Here is a 12,866-nt window from a genome sequence, read left to right as displayed (position 1 = left end):
AGTGAACCAACTTTATATTCCTTCCTTTTACTTTTATCAATCCCTTCAAATAATATCTTATGATTTGATTTATTTTCATTTCTTCTTTATCTGTTCTCATAAAATCTTTCAAAACTTTAATAGGTCTCTTTTATAAATACAATATACTGTAGTAAAGTATCCAGGTTATTCTTCTGGCTTATTATTTGTATACCTTTTAATTATTAAGACATTAGCCAATTCTATTTGAATATACAGTGTAGTATCTTTTTCCATACCCTTTCTGTAGCATGGCATTTCAAAATCCACTTTCAAATCAGTCCCAGTCTTGCCAGTTAAACATGTTCTCATGGATCTATAATAGCCGACATTCCAAGGATTAATTTCTGAGTCCATTGTTCAAAAATATCCTTAAATATGTCCAATATTAAATATTTTGCTGCATTCTCTATTAGTGAGTCAAATTTGTTATTCTCCTTTAATTATAATAAAGTAGTAATAAATAGTTCCTTCTGATTCCTTCTAGTACTCAACCATCATATTTTTTAATAATTAAAAATAACAGCATTTTCCCACAGGAAGGATTTTTATAAACAATTTCAAAATCTTATTTCAAATTTGAACCCTTAGTCCATTGGTAACTTTCCAAAGTCAGCATTCTAATCATATATTTGATGTTTGCTCAAAAATATTTTTTAAATCCTTAAATTTATATTAAGGATTGAAGGAAACTCTCCCTGTGATAGAATTTTGAATATATATTTTTTCAATTCAAAAGTTCGTAATAATTGAAAAACAATTAAGAAATATTTCCAAAAGACATCAGGCGTGGAAAACATTATGTCCATATAGGCTACATTATAGTTTTGAACTTGGTTGAAATCCCTAGACTCCCAGCTGCTTGATTCACAAGTTAACCACAAAAACTTGATCCACTGTAGACCTGAAATCTACTCATAAAATGCAGGTGTTCGGAGTACATGTGGGCAATTTCACTATCACTCCTTTCTCCAGAGACACTTTGTCAGCCAGAGTTCTGCTATTTGGCTGCCAGTCTCCGCTCCAATGCCGTTCTCATTCCTTCAGGGTTGTCAGTTCACCATGAGTTCTCACTGGAAGTCTCCAAAAGGTTACCTAGCCCAATCCATCATTGAGGAAGTATCTCTTCTACTACAGCTATAGCTCTTAGGATCCCTTCATTAGATATCTGATTATCGCAGATCGCTCTTGGGTACAGAACTGGTTAGAAAGGAATCCTCTCTTCTTTCTCTTTTAGAAAAATAGACCAAACACTGTGTCTTATCTATCCTAATCATGACCAGGTCCCAGATTGGTTAGGAGATAAAGTGAATTATTCAGACATGAGCTAAGCTATTCCTCTTCAATGCCTTCTACTTCTTTCCTCAGATGAACTGTATTCTTCCTTAGAACCCTGCATGCTGATACACTATTATCCCACTCTGACTTTTGAGCACAGCTGGGTTTTCTAGAGCCGAGGTGGCACAGTGGTTAGAGTGCAGTACTGCAGGCTACTTCTGCTGACTGCCGGCTGCCTGCAATTTGGCACTTTGAATCTCACCAGGCTCAAGGTTGACTCAGCCTTCCATCCTTCCGAGGTGGGTAAAATGAGGCCTCAGATTGTTGGGGGCAATTTGCTGACCCTATAATACCGCTTAGAGAGGGTTGTAAAAGCACTGTGAAGCGGTATATAAATCCAAGCGCTATTGATGTTGCTACATAATGTCTGGTATTATGAATGATTGAAAGCTGTGAATTGCTGCATGTAAACAAAAATGGTACATAATCTCATGTAGGTAGGTCATTGTTTTAGAGTAGACATACCATGTTACAGCAGTCCGGACTCTTTGAAATGAATACAACTTTGAAAGTCTCACAAATCAATAGAGGGAATGTGCACCTTTCAAAATGTTCACCAGCCAGGAGAGAAGTGTCAGGCTACTTAAGCCAAACACTAGGGAATATAGTAAATTCCCACTCAGAGGCAGAATTTGGAGGCTTGCCCAACAACCAGATGAAATCAGGGAAGGTATTAGAATTGTTGCACTTGCTTGGGCCTTGCTGATGATCACTATGCCTCTTAATTTTGAAAGCTTAGAAAGCAAGAGCCTTGGACTTCATTACTGCATACCGCATGTAGAAAGCAATAGGGTTGTGTGGGGGGACGACTTTCCCTGTTGGATTTGGAATTGCAAATTAATTTGGGATGGGGCTTGCTTATTATAAGCATCCTAGACTGGCCTATTACTGTGAGGCCTTGCCTGTTTGGAAAGCTGGGGAACAGATAATTTGACTGGTCTGTTACCAGATTTATTTTGATGTCTCCTGTTTTCAGAACGCCCTAGTTCTTGAGAAGTATCTCACATTCACTGCTTTTGAATAATAATGGCCTCTTTGCGAAAGCTAATAATAATCACAACCATCCAATATCATTTGAGTAGTGAAAGTCCTTCTTTCTTGTCCCTACACCTTTCTGCTGCTGTTTCAAACCTCCCACTTCCTGCCTCCCCAATGGCGAGGTTTACACCAACCCACATATGCAGATGGTTATCATCCCCTGTGGCTAAGCGACGTCTGTGCTTTTCATCTGTACACCAACGGTTATTGCTCACACACCAAAACCGTTCTTGCCCACAGTGGAACGGAAACCGCATACAAGGGCTCCCCTATGTGCCTTCTCATACGTGTGCACAGGCACTTTCACAAGCAGATGCACTTGTATACAAAGAGCAACAGCCCATGAGGGAGAGGTGTATGAATGCATGAGTCTTTAAGGAGATACACCCACACATGCATAGTACAAGATTTTTTTTAAAATGTCCATGGTTACCCTTTTTCCACTTGTATATCTTCATGCAGAGGCTGGCCCTTTCAGCTCTCCCTATTTGAGCAACTGTTTCCCTCCTTCCTGAACACATCTTCTACTTCCGAGGCTATTTCCAATAGGCCCCTTTTTCCTTAAATTCTGGCAATGATAACTTCTGCTTGCTGTCCCAAATGGGCTTCTCGGGCCTCCTGCTTGGGCAGGTGATATCCTAACAACTTTCCCTCTGTGTGAAAGGACTTCAGATGTATTCCGCAAAGAAATACGAACAGGGACCTGGTGGTTTTAAGCTACGGTCTGGGTGAGCTTTCTGCTTTTCTAAATGACCGTAAGCTTGCAAGCCAACTTTTTCTACATCCTGGCTCTCTTTCAGCCCTTCGTAACAGAGTGGGAAAAGCAGCATGGTTTGTCTGGGAAGAGGAAAGACAGGGTCTTGTCAAGAGATGGGGTAGATTGTGAAATGCCACCAAATATGCTTAGAAGCCCAAGACACATACCTTCATCCAGTCACTAGGGGTGGCATATGAATTCAGAGATGTTACAAGATGAAGTATTTATCCTGCAGCTGAAATATTTTAAGTGTCCTCTTTACAATGGGGCCTTTTTGTTTGCAACCCTCCTCAGTTTTCCCTCTGCTATTTCTGCCTTTTTCCTTTCTACAAATGAAGGCAAATATATGTGTCCCAGGATAATGTTGCAGGATCCAATCTGGGTCGGTCACTGGGACCAGAGGTCTCGTCTTCTGAGCTTTTGGACTTGTGCTGGAGCCCATCTTTGGCCTCTGCTACGATTTGCTAAGCAGCAAAAGGGGCCATAACTAACTAACACCATATGATAGATAGAGGAGGCAGGTAGGAGCACACCAAGAAGGCAAATTTAGTCTGGAAGCTCTGAATATGACGGCTCCTTTGATGTGACAAGATTGAGAGCCCTAGATGGGAAATGTAAGCTCATAACTTATTAATAACCTGTTCTATGAATGAGAATTGATTGTCTCCGATTGTATCTTTGTTTTCCACAGTGCTGGATGAAGACTTGGCAGCCTTCAATTTGCAAAGTCTAGCCACCCTTGCTGCTGCCTGGGCTCTTGTGGAAGCCACTGGCTTTGAGAGCAGCCCACCTGATCTTCTCAGTCTGGCAGATGCTGCACCGTGTGTGAATCTGCGCCCTCGCACGCGGGTCTCCCGACGGAAATACATCTGGACCCCTAAAACCAAGCCTGTAAGTTTCTTGTGTTCAAAATGAATGACAGAGCTGATGGATTCAAAGGTTACCTGACAGCATTCCATTTTTGTAACCTGACATAGTTTTGTGGTCCATTTCTGGGCCACATGGTCTGTGCTGCCACAGACCACAAAAATATTCACCTATCTCATTTGAAGAAGGATCTCAACTTTCACAGGTAATAACAGAGACTTCTGTGGTAAAAATGACATCATTCATTATGATGTCACAGTACAAATCCTTCCCCCTTTAGGCATTCATTATAGTCACCTGCGAGAGGTGGAGCTTGTGTGACACTGCAGTGCATGTTTAATCATTCTAACAAAAACGTGGCTTGCTCTGGATACCTCTGCATGAGATAACAGAATCGGGCAAGACTGCTGTACAGGTAGTCTTCAACTTACAACAGTTCATTTAGTGACCGTTCAAAGTTACAATGGCACTGAATAAAGTGACTTATGACTGTTTTTCACACTTACAACCATTGCAGCATCCCTGTAGTCACCTGGTCAAAATTCAGATGCTTGGCAACTGACTCATATTAAGGACAGTTGCAGTGTCCCGGATTCATGTGATCATCTTTTGTGACTTTCTAACAAGCAAAATCAATGGGGAAGCCAGATTCATTTAACAGTCTTGTTACTAACATAACAGCTGCAGTGATTCACTTAACAACTGTGGCAAGCAAGGTAAAAAAAAAAAAGGGCAAACTCGGTTAACGAATGTCTCAGTTAACAATAGAAATTTTGGACTCAATTGTGGTCATAAGTCAAGGACTACATGTATTCTACAAGCAAAATTGTGTAGAAGATTTTGAAATGTTTGAGTGCATTTTTTATTCCCACTTTTGTTCATTTGTTTGTTTGATTAGGGGACAATTATTACGGCTTGCCTTAAACAACTTCGCCGGATAGCTTTTGCTGTATCAGCCTCTCCAATTTTAGTAATCATATTTATAAGAAAGGTTGGCTGGGTAGAGTGTATGGAGGCTAGAATGTTAGGCTTCTGATTGGGTACAGAATCAGATAGTCCTTGAGTTACGATGGTAATTGAGCTCTAAATTATGATCATAAATTGTTACAGTTGTAACTTGAGGCATCATGTGAGTGGACCTGACTTTTTTGACATTTTTTGACTGCAGTTGTTAGGTGAACACCGCAGTTATTAACCAAATCAGTTTCCCCGATGGGAGTTTTTTTGCCAGAAACCAGAAGCATACACTAGAAGCTGGTTAAAAAAAAGTCGCAAAAAATGGTGCAGACTGTAGTAAAAGTAAGTGAATTGCCAAGCGCCCAAAATGTGATTGTGTGACTACGGGTGGTGGGGTTATAGTTTGCGCCCATCGTAACTTTGAAAACAGGTCATAAGTAGTTTTTGATGGCCCATCATAAAGCGTCCAGGTTATAAGTCGAGGACCACTTGCAGTCTGAGAACTGAATACAGTTCAGCAGTATTGTGTGGACTAAAGGTGCTTCATCTGCTTGAGTTTCTAAATAACAAGAATGCCCCTTAAGAGAATGGGAAATCTCTATAAAGATCTCTGTATGTTCAGTGTGTGGCAGCAAGGAGATAAATCATTATCAAAGTTAATCAACTGTAGGAAGAAAAAGAGGAAGCATTCTTGTCATAATTTTGTTTTGAATTCCAGAAATCCTCTCAAATTAATTTGTCTTAATTACATTTCTTAGCCATTGAAGATGTTGGGTGGCCAAAATGGCTCCCACTTGAACAGGAGTGAAGATCCCAAGAGTAGTCCCTTAAAGGTCATCCTGCAAGTACATAAGTAGAACCAACTGGCCTTCTAAATGTGTTCAGTTCAAGAGTGCAAATAAGTCTCGGGGCATATAAACTACTAGGAGTAAAAGCATGAATAAAACATATGATGCACCCTGTCATGCTTTCCTCTGTGGCTAAGGTGGCCTTTTCTCTCTCCCTGAAGGTTTGCCCTCTCAAAGCAGCTATTGAGAATTTGGACACACAGGAAGTGGAGATGCGCATGCGCCTAGCAGAACTGCAGCGACGCTACAAAGAGAAACAGCGGGAATTGGCCAAACTGCAGAGGCGGCATGACCATGAGTGAGTGTCTGGTTTCCTCAGTTTTCACTACAGGTTTCTGTAAGCACCTGACCCACTTGCCAGAAGGCAGGTGTGTAAAGCAAAACAGCACCAGGAATAACGTCAGTAATAAGGGGGTGAAATAGCTTTGAATCTACAGGTTGATCTGTTTACTGTAACATCTGAAGGCCAAATGATCCCCTTGATCAGAGGCCTTCCCTGTCCTAAACTAGACTAGTGCCCACATCCAAAGAGACCCTCAGTATATGGGAGCAGGGCCATTCCTGCCCTTTTGTTCTGTGTTTAATATGGTTATTACCTGTAGGCGAGAGGAGAGTTCCCGGAGTCCAGCTCGACGGGGACCGGGGAGACCTAGGAAACGCAAGCACTCCAGCACACTCAGTTCATTGCGACAGGGTTCGATGGGCAAGAGTGACAGCAGGAAGGTCAAGTGAGTGATCTAGCATGACTTATTGTGCTTGGGGTTGGGGAAAGCACTCTAAATGTGTACAACATTGCCTTCTGTTTGAAAGCTTGAGGGACCCAGTGGAGGCTCTTAAGAAGGGTCTGTCCGTGTGGCTGTTATAATGAATGGAAGTGCTGCTGTGTGCATTTCTGCAAGGATAGATGGGACTATCAGGCCATTAGCAGGATGGGAGAAAGGTGGAACTTTTCCCTGCAGCAAATGCTATCTTCATCATTACCTCCTCCCCCTTCATCCTAATACCATGGGATTCCTCCCACCCACCCACCCCCCAAAAAAATCTGGAATTATTAGCTGGAAAGAGGGGCATCAACGATAAAGGGGCCGTGATATGAAAGGTTTTAGCTACCCGTCTCTATCCTTCATTTTCCTTTTAGAAATTTCCCCTCTATCCATTTTACAGGTGTTATGCTCTGTGTATATTTTACCAGGCTGGATAGTATGAATGAGACAAAGTGTTAGTCTGTTTGCATTTGTGTCTGTCTGTCACTGGGGATCTGTAATTAGATTTTGGGGAAGCATATATGTGTAAAGAGAAATTTCACATAATGAAGCCTTTCTCTCCTTTTCTTTCTTTCTTTCTTTCTTTCTTTCTTTCTTTCTTTCTTTCTTTCTTTCTTTCTTTCTTTCTTTCTTTCTCAGCCTTTTTTTACATCAAACAGCTGTATAGTGTCAGTGTTTCTTTATTCTGCTTTCTTGTATTTGTATACTATAAAAAGCGGACTCTTCCTCCCAGATCTCTCTGTTTGTAGTGTAATAATTACAGACCACACTGGGAAGAGGCATGAGAAAAAGCGGTGTTGATGTTCAGCGAATATGTTGTGATCAAAGCGTTGCTTGTTGTTTTTTGGCTGTCTCTGTTGCCTTCACCCTAGAGGTGACCCGCACTTTAGTGCTCAGCACGGCCAAGGCCTTACCCATCCTAGTGGTCATTGAGATCTGGAAGAATAAGAGGGCTGAAGAGATGCCCGGTCCTCTGTGCTCCCCTGCCTCCCGTCTATCTTGCCTCCTGCACTGCTCTGGGGGAAGAATTGCCCCTCTTTGAAAAGGAAGGCAGTGTTGCATAAAAGCCTCTTTATCTGTGCTGTATAAAGTCATTGGTCACGCTGCAGTGGTGTTCATTGCTGCTGGCGCTTTATGATTATCCATTAGCCGCCCGGCACAGTCATTCCCGCACTCACGGGCCCTGTATAATTGTCCTTCTCTGCTACAAATTGCCTCTCCCGGCAGGCCCATTTGCATAAATCCTCCAAGCTAGTCCAAACATGATTGGAGCACGCGTGTGTGCGCTGCATCAATCCTGATGATTTGGTAATAATAGTTAAATCTGTACTAAATGGTTCCTTCAATTAAGACAGGAGAAAAAAATTAATCTCTAGGTTTTATGTCACAAAACATTAGCAAATGTAGTGAAGGTTACAGGGGGAAAAAAAGCAGTTAGTGTTGGCTTTGGGTTGCAACATGGCTCCACCATATGGCTCATGGAAACCTTCCAGGACTCACTAGAGAACTTGCTTGCCTTCTCCCATTCGTCTCCACCCCGGTCCTTTATGTAGATTTATCCTGGGGGGTGGGGGGGGGGTAAGAGAATCCCCGTTCTCGCTCCAAACCTTGAAAAGCTGCGCGGATTCACGCAAAATTAAATATAAACGGAAATCCATCCTTAGCTTATTGGGAAGACGATCCCAGCTTTGGTTCCCCTAAGCTTCACTTCCTTTACATTTTAACCCCACTTTCGTACGAGTCCAAAAATCATCCCACCCGGATGGATTTGCCAGCAAATCTTTAAAAGCTGAAAGAGGGGATTCTGCGATTCCAGGACAGCATTCCAAGCGCTGTGTAGCATAGCGGCACTAAAGTGCCGTTATCTAGGATGGGAGCCAACACAAAAATATGCTGGTTGTAAGAAGTGCTGACCACATTTGGACCCAATTCTGCCTCAGCAATGAAGGGGAAATAGGGGGTTGCGTCCAGATGAGGGATACGAGGTGTGATTATGTGGAATGTAGCTAGTACTCGTTTAACAGCTACCTCGCTTAGTGACCATTTGCAGTTACGATGGTCATGAAGAACTAACTTTACGACCTTTAGGCCCTTCATAGGTCTGTAAAACAAAAGAAAGCTGAAGTAAAATGGTAACAATGTGATGTTTCACTTGACAACCGAGTTGCCGGCCGCCATTGCAGTTGCTGAACAAGGACTACCTCAATGTCCATTAATGCCAGTTATTGGTTGTAGAGACCTGTAATGTCTCCTGATGTCTGTTCTCTGATCTCATGGGTGGGATTGACACCAAATAATCCGTTATTTCCTGCAACTTTCCCCCACTTTCATCATATCTATCCATATTTGTCCTTTTGTTCATGGTGAGAAAAGCCGTGTTGGAGAAGAAAGCCCTATCCCTATTTCTGTCTTCCATAAAATGCCATCGGTGGGAGTTCTATCGAGTGGGGGTAAGAAGGACAGGAAGTGGAACTTCTCCTCCTATCATCCCTATCTTGGCAGGTGACAAAGTGGCTATTCCCAGTGCTTGGGATAACAGCTCTGCTTTCCCTGTTGCCTTCAAAGGTATCGCTGCACACATGTTTAAAATGTGCCCCTCCCCTCCCATTCACCACTGTAGTACTGAAGTAGCAGAGAGGAGCTGCTGAATCATAGAACAGAACATCCATGGGCTACAGCCAGTAACCCCTCTGGAGAACTTGGACCTGCAGTGTTGAAGCTACAAAAGGATCGCTTTAACCAGTGTCATGGTAGAGCACTGGAAACATCGAAGCAATGTCTGTCTAACAAACTTCCAAAAGGCCACTGGACATTTGGTTAAAACACGACTCTCCACACTTTTGGGACTGTGGCATCAAAGCTATGCGGCAGGGCAGGGCAGGCATAAGAGGAAGTGATTCTGCAGGAGATATCTCTGTGGTAAAGCAGACTTTCCATGGTGGGAGCATGTCTTTGGCACCAGGAGGCAGGGCAACGGGATTAAGTGAAAAGTAATTAGGGAGAACAGTTTCTTTGCTGTGATTTCGTCTCGCAAAGTTTGGAGAACTGAATACAGAATAATAGAGTTGGAAGGGACTTTGGAGGCCTTCTAGTCCAACCCCCCTGCCCAAGGAGGAGACTCTACTACTATTCCAGACAAATGGCTGTCCGATCTCTTCTTACAGTAACTGATAGTAGACAACTCACTTCCTCCTCTTTTCTCTTGTGTGAGGATAAGTGAATCTTTCTCATGCCAGGAGAATTGGCACCCAGAAAACACCTGCATTCCCTCCTTCTCTTCCTGCTTTGCCTGCCTGCCATCTGTGAGCTGGCAAGGGAAATGGAGAGATTGCTGTTTGACAGTAGGAAGAGTCCTAACAGTTCACAGCATGCTGACCGCTTGGTATGATTTGCAGTGGCAGAAGTGGAAAAAGTAAGTTTGGAAGGAGAGCAGAAAGAGGAGAAAAAACTGTCTTTGGGCTGGGCTGGGAAGGATTGAGAAGAAGGCACATGCACATAAAAAAGAGGAGACTTCAATTCCAGTCCCATTTTAGGTTGTGTGACTTTAGGCCAGTCAATCTTTCTCAGCCCAACTCATCTCATGGAGTGGTTGTTGTAGACCAGAGGAGAAGGAATGAGTATTAGGCATGTTCGCCACCTTGAGTTTTTTATAAAAGTAAAAAAGGTGGGATTAAAAAACCCTCTTAAATCTAAAATTATAAATCTACATAAAATTATAAATCCACCAGTATTTTTGCATCTGGGAAAATGGGATATGTAGATGAGCCTTAAAGTTGAACTCCTGTCTGGGAAGTACAGTCCAATTCCTCTGACAGGCATAGGTTCTGTGGGTGTGGCTTGGTGGGCATGGCAGGGGAAGGATACTGCAAAATTCCCATTCCCACCCCACTCCTGAGGTGGCATTTGCCAGTTCTCTGAATTACTCAAAATTTCTGCTACCAGTTCTCTGAACTATTCAAAATTTCCGCTACAGGTTCTCCAAAACCTTCTGGATTTAACCCCCGGATTACAGGTTGTATGTACACTGCTGTGGTCTCCAGTCAAATTTTCTGAAAATTTTAAAAATAGGCTAAAATATGATTGGTCAATAATAATAAAAAAGAGAAAAATCACACATTCTAATATGGCCAATAGCTTCTTCGCCAGCTTTTCTGACAAATTATTTTCTGTACCTGATCTTAGTTTGCTACAATTCCTAGAAGTATTTTCAGTATGTTATTTCTAATTTCCCCTCTGCTCCAAATTTCTAAGCTTTGTAATTATGGATTATTTTGCATGCATTAATTGCAAGTGAGATTATGCCTGTCTGAGGTATCACCTCCTCTGTTCTTTTCAAACGCCTCTTAGCTTTAAGCATTTGATGCTTTTTTTGATGTTCCAAAATAGGTTTGGGACAAAAGATGCCATTCCAGAAGGCAATAAAGCAAGTGCACATTCATGCAGCCATTTCTCTGAATGCTCACATGTGGGCACTTGTCAAGCTGACCCTTCATCAGAGATCACAGAAAAAGTCCTTAATTATATAACTCCCAGAAAACAATTGGCATACGCATACCACTTTGAGACTTAAATCTTCACCTGAGTGGTAATCCTCTCCGCTTCCTGTTTTGCTCTTTTACATTTGCACATTTGTATGTCTGCCCTGTAAACCTGCCCGAGCAAACAGCTATGGCATAGGATTCCTTGATAAAGTGCCAAGGCAGGGCTCCTAGCCATCATGGCATCCCTACCCTGTGTCAGGTGGAGGCTTTTGGCCTCACTGAAGCAACACATGTTTCCAGAGCAGCTGCAAGCCCGGTCCCTTGGCTTCCTTCCTATCGAGAACATTCCTGTTTCTTGAACTTCCCACGCTAGGCAATGATATCTGCCAAGCTTGCCTCTCTCCAGCCACTCCCCAGAACAGAGCTGTGGCCTTGAGCCATGGTAATTCCCTACTTTAGAGTAAGCTGAAGTGCAAAGGCTGGGGGTTTGGCATTATGAGTAGCCTGGACTTGCTTGCTGTTCCTAAGCAACCCATTTTTCTTTCCCATCCATGGCCCTTGGGTGCTCTGTTCCTTCCCTTTCCCTCTGCTTAACCAGGGAATTCCCTCCTTCCTTTCCTCCTACAGCTGCCAAATTGGAATTTGGCACCAGCTCTCGGGTCAAGACTAGGCCAAAAGGTTAAGGGTACAGGGTGAGGACCCAAGAGAGGAGACTGAATAGAGGCTGCTTTGGGAAGATGGGGCTTGTACAGCTTCAAATCCTGGGCTGCATTCTCAGGATGGAGCAAACAAGAGTCTTCTCCCTAGGAGGCTGGGTGCTAGAGTGGAACAATTAGGGTTGAGGAGGATTGGAAATCAGAATGGGCAACCAGCCAGCCATGGCAGCTGGGACAAAGCCTTCAGAGTGCTAATTCACTTCCTATTTACTCTGCCAGGAGGACACCTATGAGAGCAGTGCCAAAGTAATGTGAAGTCAGTCATTCAGTAGATGTCAGAAGGTGACTCAGCCTACATAAGTCCCAAATTAGTTCCTTGTAATTGTTGTCATTGGGAGTAGCTACCTCATTTTGCTTCCCCTTTCTATCTGGACTGATTGCAACTTAGTACAATCAGTTGTTGCCAGGGGTTTTTTTTTCCTCCCCCTTTCTCTCAGTATCAAGCCCACATATCCCTTCATCTGCCTTTCAGTGTTCCAGATGGGATTAATCTTACTCCCATCTCATCCCACCAAGCCAGTCTGATCCGGCTACACAATGACCCTGAAGAAAGAGAAAGAGTTTGGAACTGGAATCATAGGCAGGTACTAGTAATGAGAATGTTGGACCTTTTCACATATGAGGAGCCTATGCGGCAGCTGCCAACAAGAACACAACTTTGAGTATGCTGTGATTCAGTAAAAGCACAGACAGGCAAAATCTTACTTTTTGTATCTTGAGTTTTCACATACACAAACAACTTTCTGGTACTTAAAGTTGCAAAGATAGACTTGAAATCATGTGAGTCCTTGAAACAGGATTTGCAGTGATTATAGGACCTGGATTTCAGGATGCTATATGCACTCTTCTCTATGACCAGCAAAAGCAGAAAACTAATGTAAAGTAACAATATCCCTGAATAAATTATACAACACACGATCACACGAACATCGTCAATTTGCATGATTTACAATCTTTGGATTCTGTGGTGCAGAATTTTTCATTTCATTAATGCACAGTGCTCCAAACCAGATTCAAGATCTTGTCTATCTCGGTATACATAGGCATGGAATATATATGCTGAGAAACCATTGGTTTTCTGA

General features: G+C 42.7%; 1 protein-coding gene across 11 annotated transcripts in view; it reads left to right on the top strand.

Annotated features, from left to right (window-relative positions):
* BAHCC1 (BAH domain and coiled-coil containing 1) overlaps positions 1–12,866 on the top strand; it is a 129,837-nt gene that overhangs the window by 95,856 nt on the left and 21,115 nt on the right. For all 11 annotated transcript variants that reach the window (XM_058166665.1, XM_058166664.1, XM_058166662.1 and 8 more), the window contains 3 exons: positions 3,843–4,042; positions 5,985–6,121; positions 6,426–6,551. In XM_058166665.1, coding sequence (XP_058022648.1) covers positions 3,843–4,042; positions 5,985–6,121; positions 6,426–6,551 — 463 coding nt within the window. The remainder of the gene's footprint in view (positions 1–3,842; positions 4,043–5,984; positions 6,122–6,425; positions 6,552–12,866) is intronic.

The sequence above is a fragment of the Ahaetulla prasina genome, chromosome 2, assembly GCF_028640845.1.
Source record: "Ahaetulla prasina isolate Xishuangbanna chromosome 2, ASM2864084v1, whole genome shotgun sequence".
Taxonomy (NCBI): domain Eukaryota; kingdom Metazoa; phylum Chordata; class Lepidosauria; order Squamata; family Colubridae; genus Ahaetulla; species Ahaetulla prasina.
This window is presented reverse-complemented; position numbering and strand designations above follow the sequence as displayed.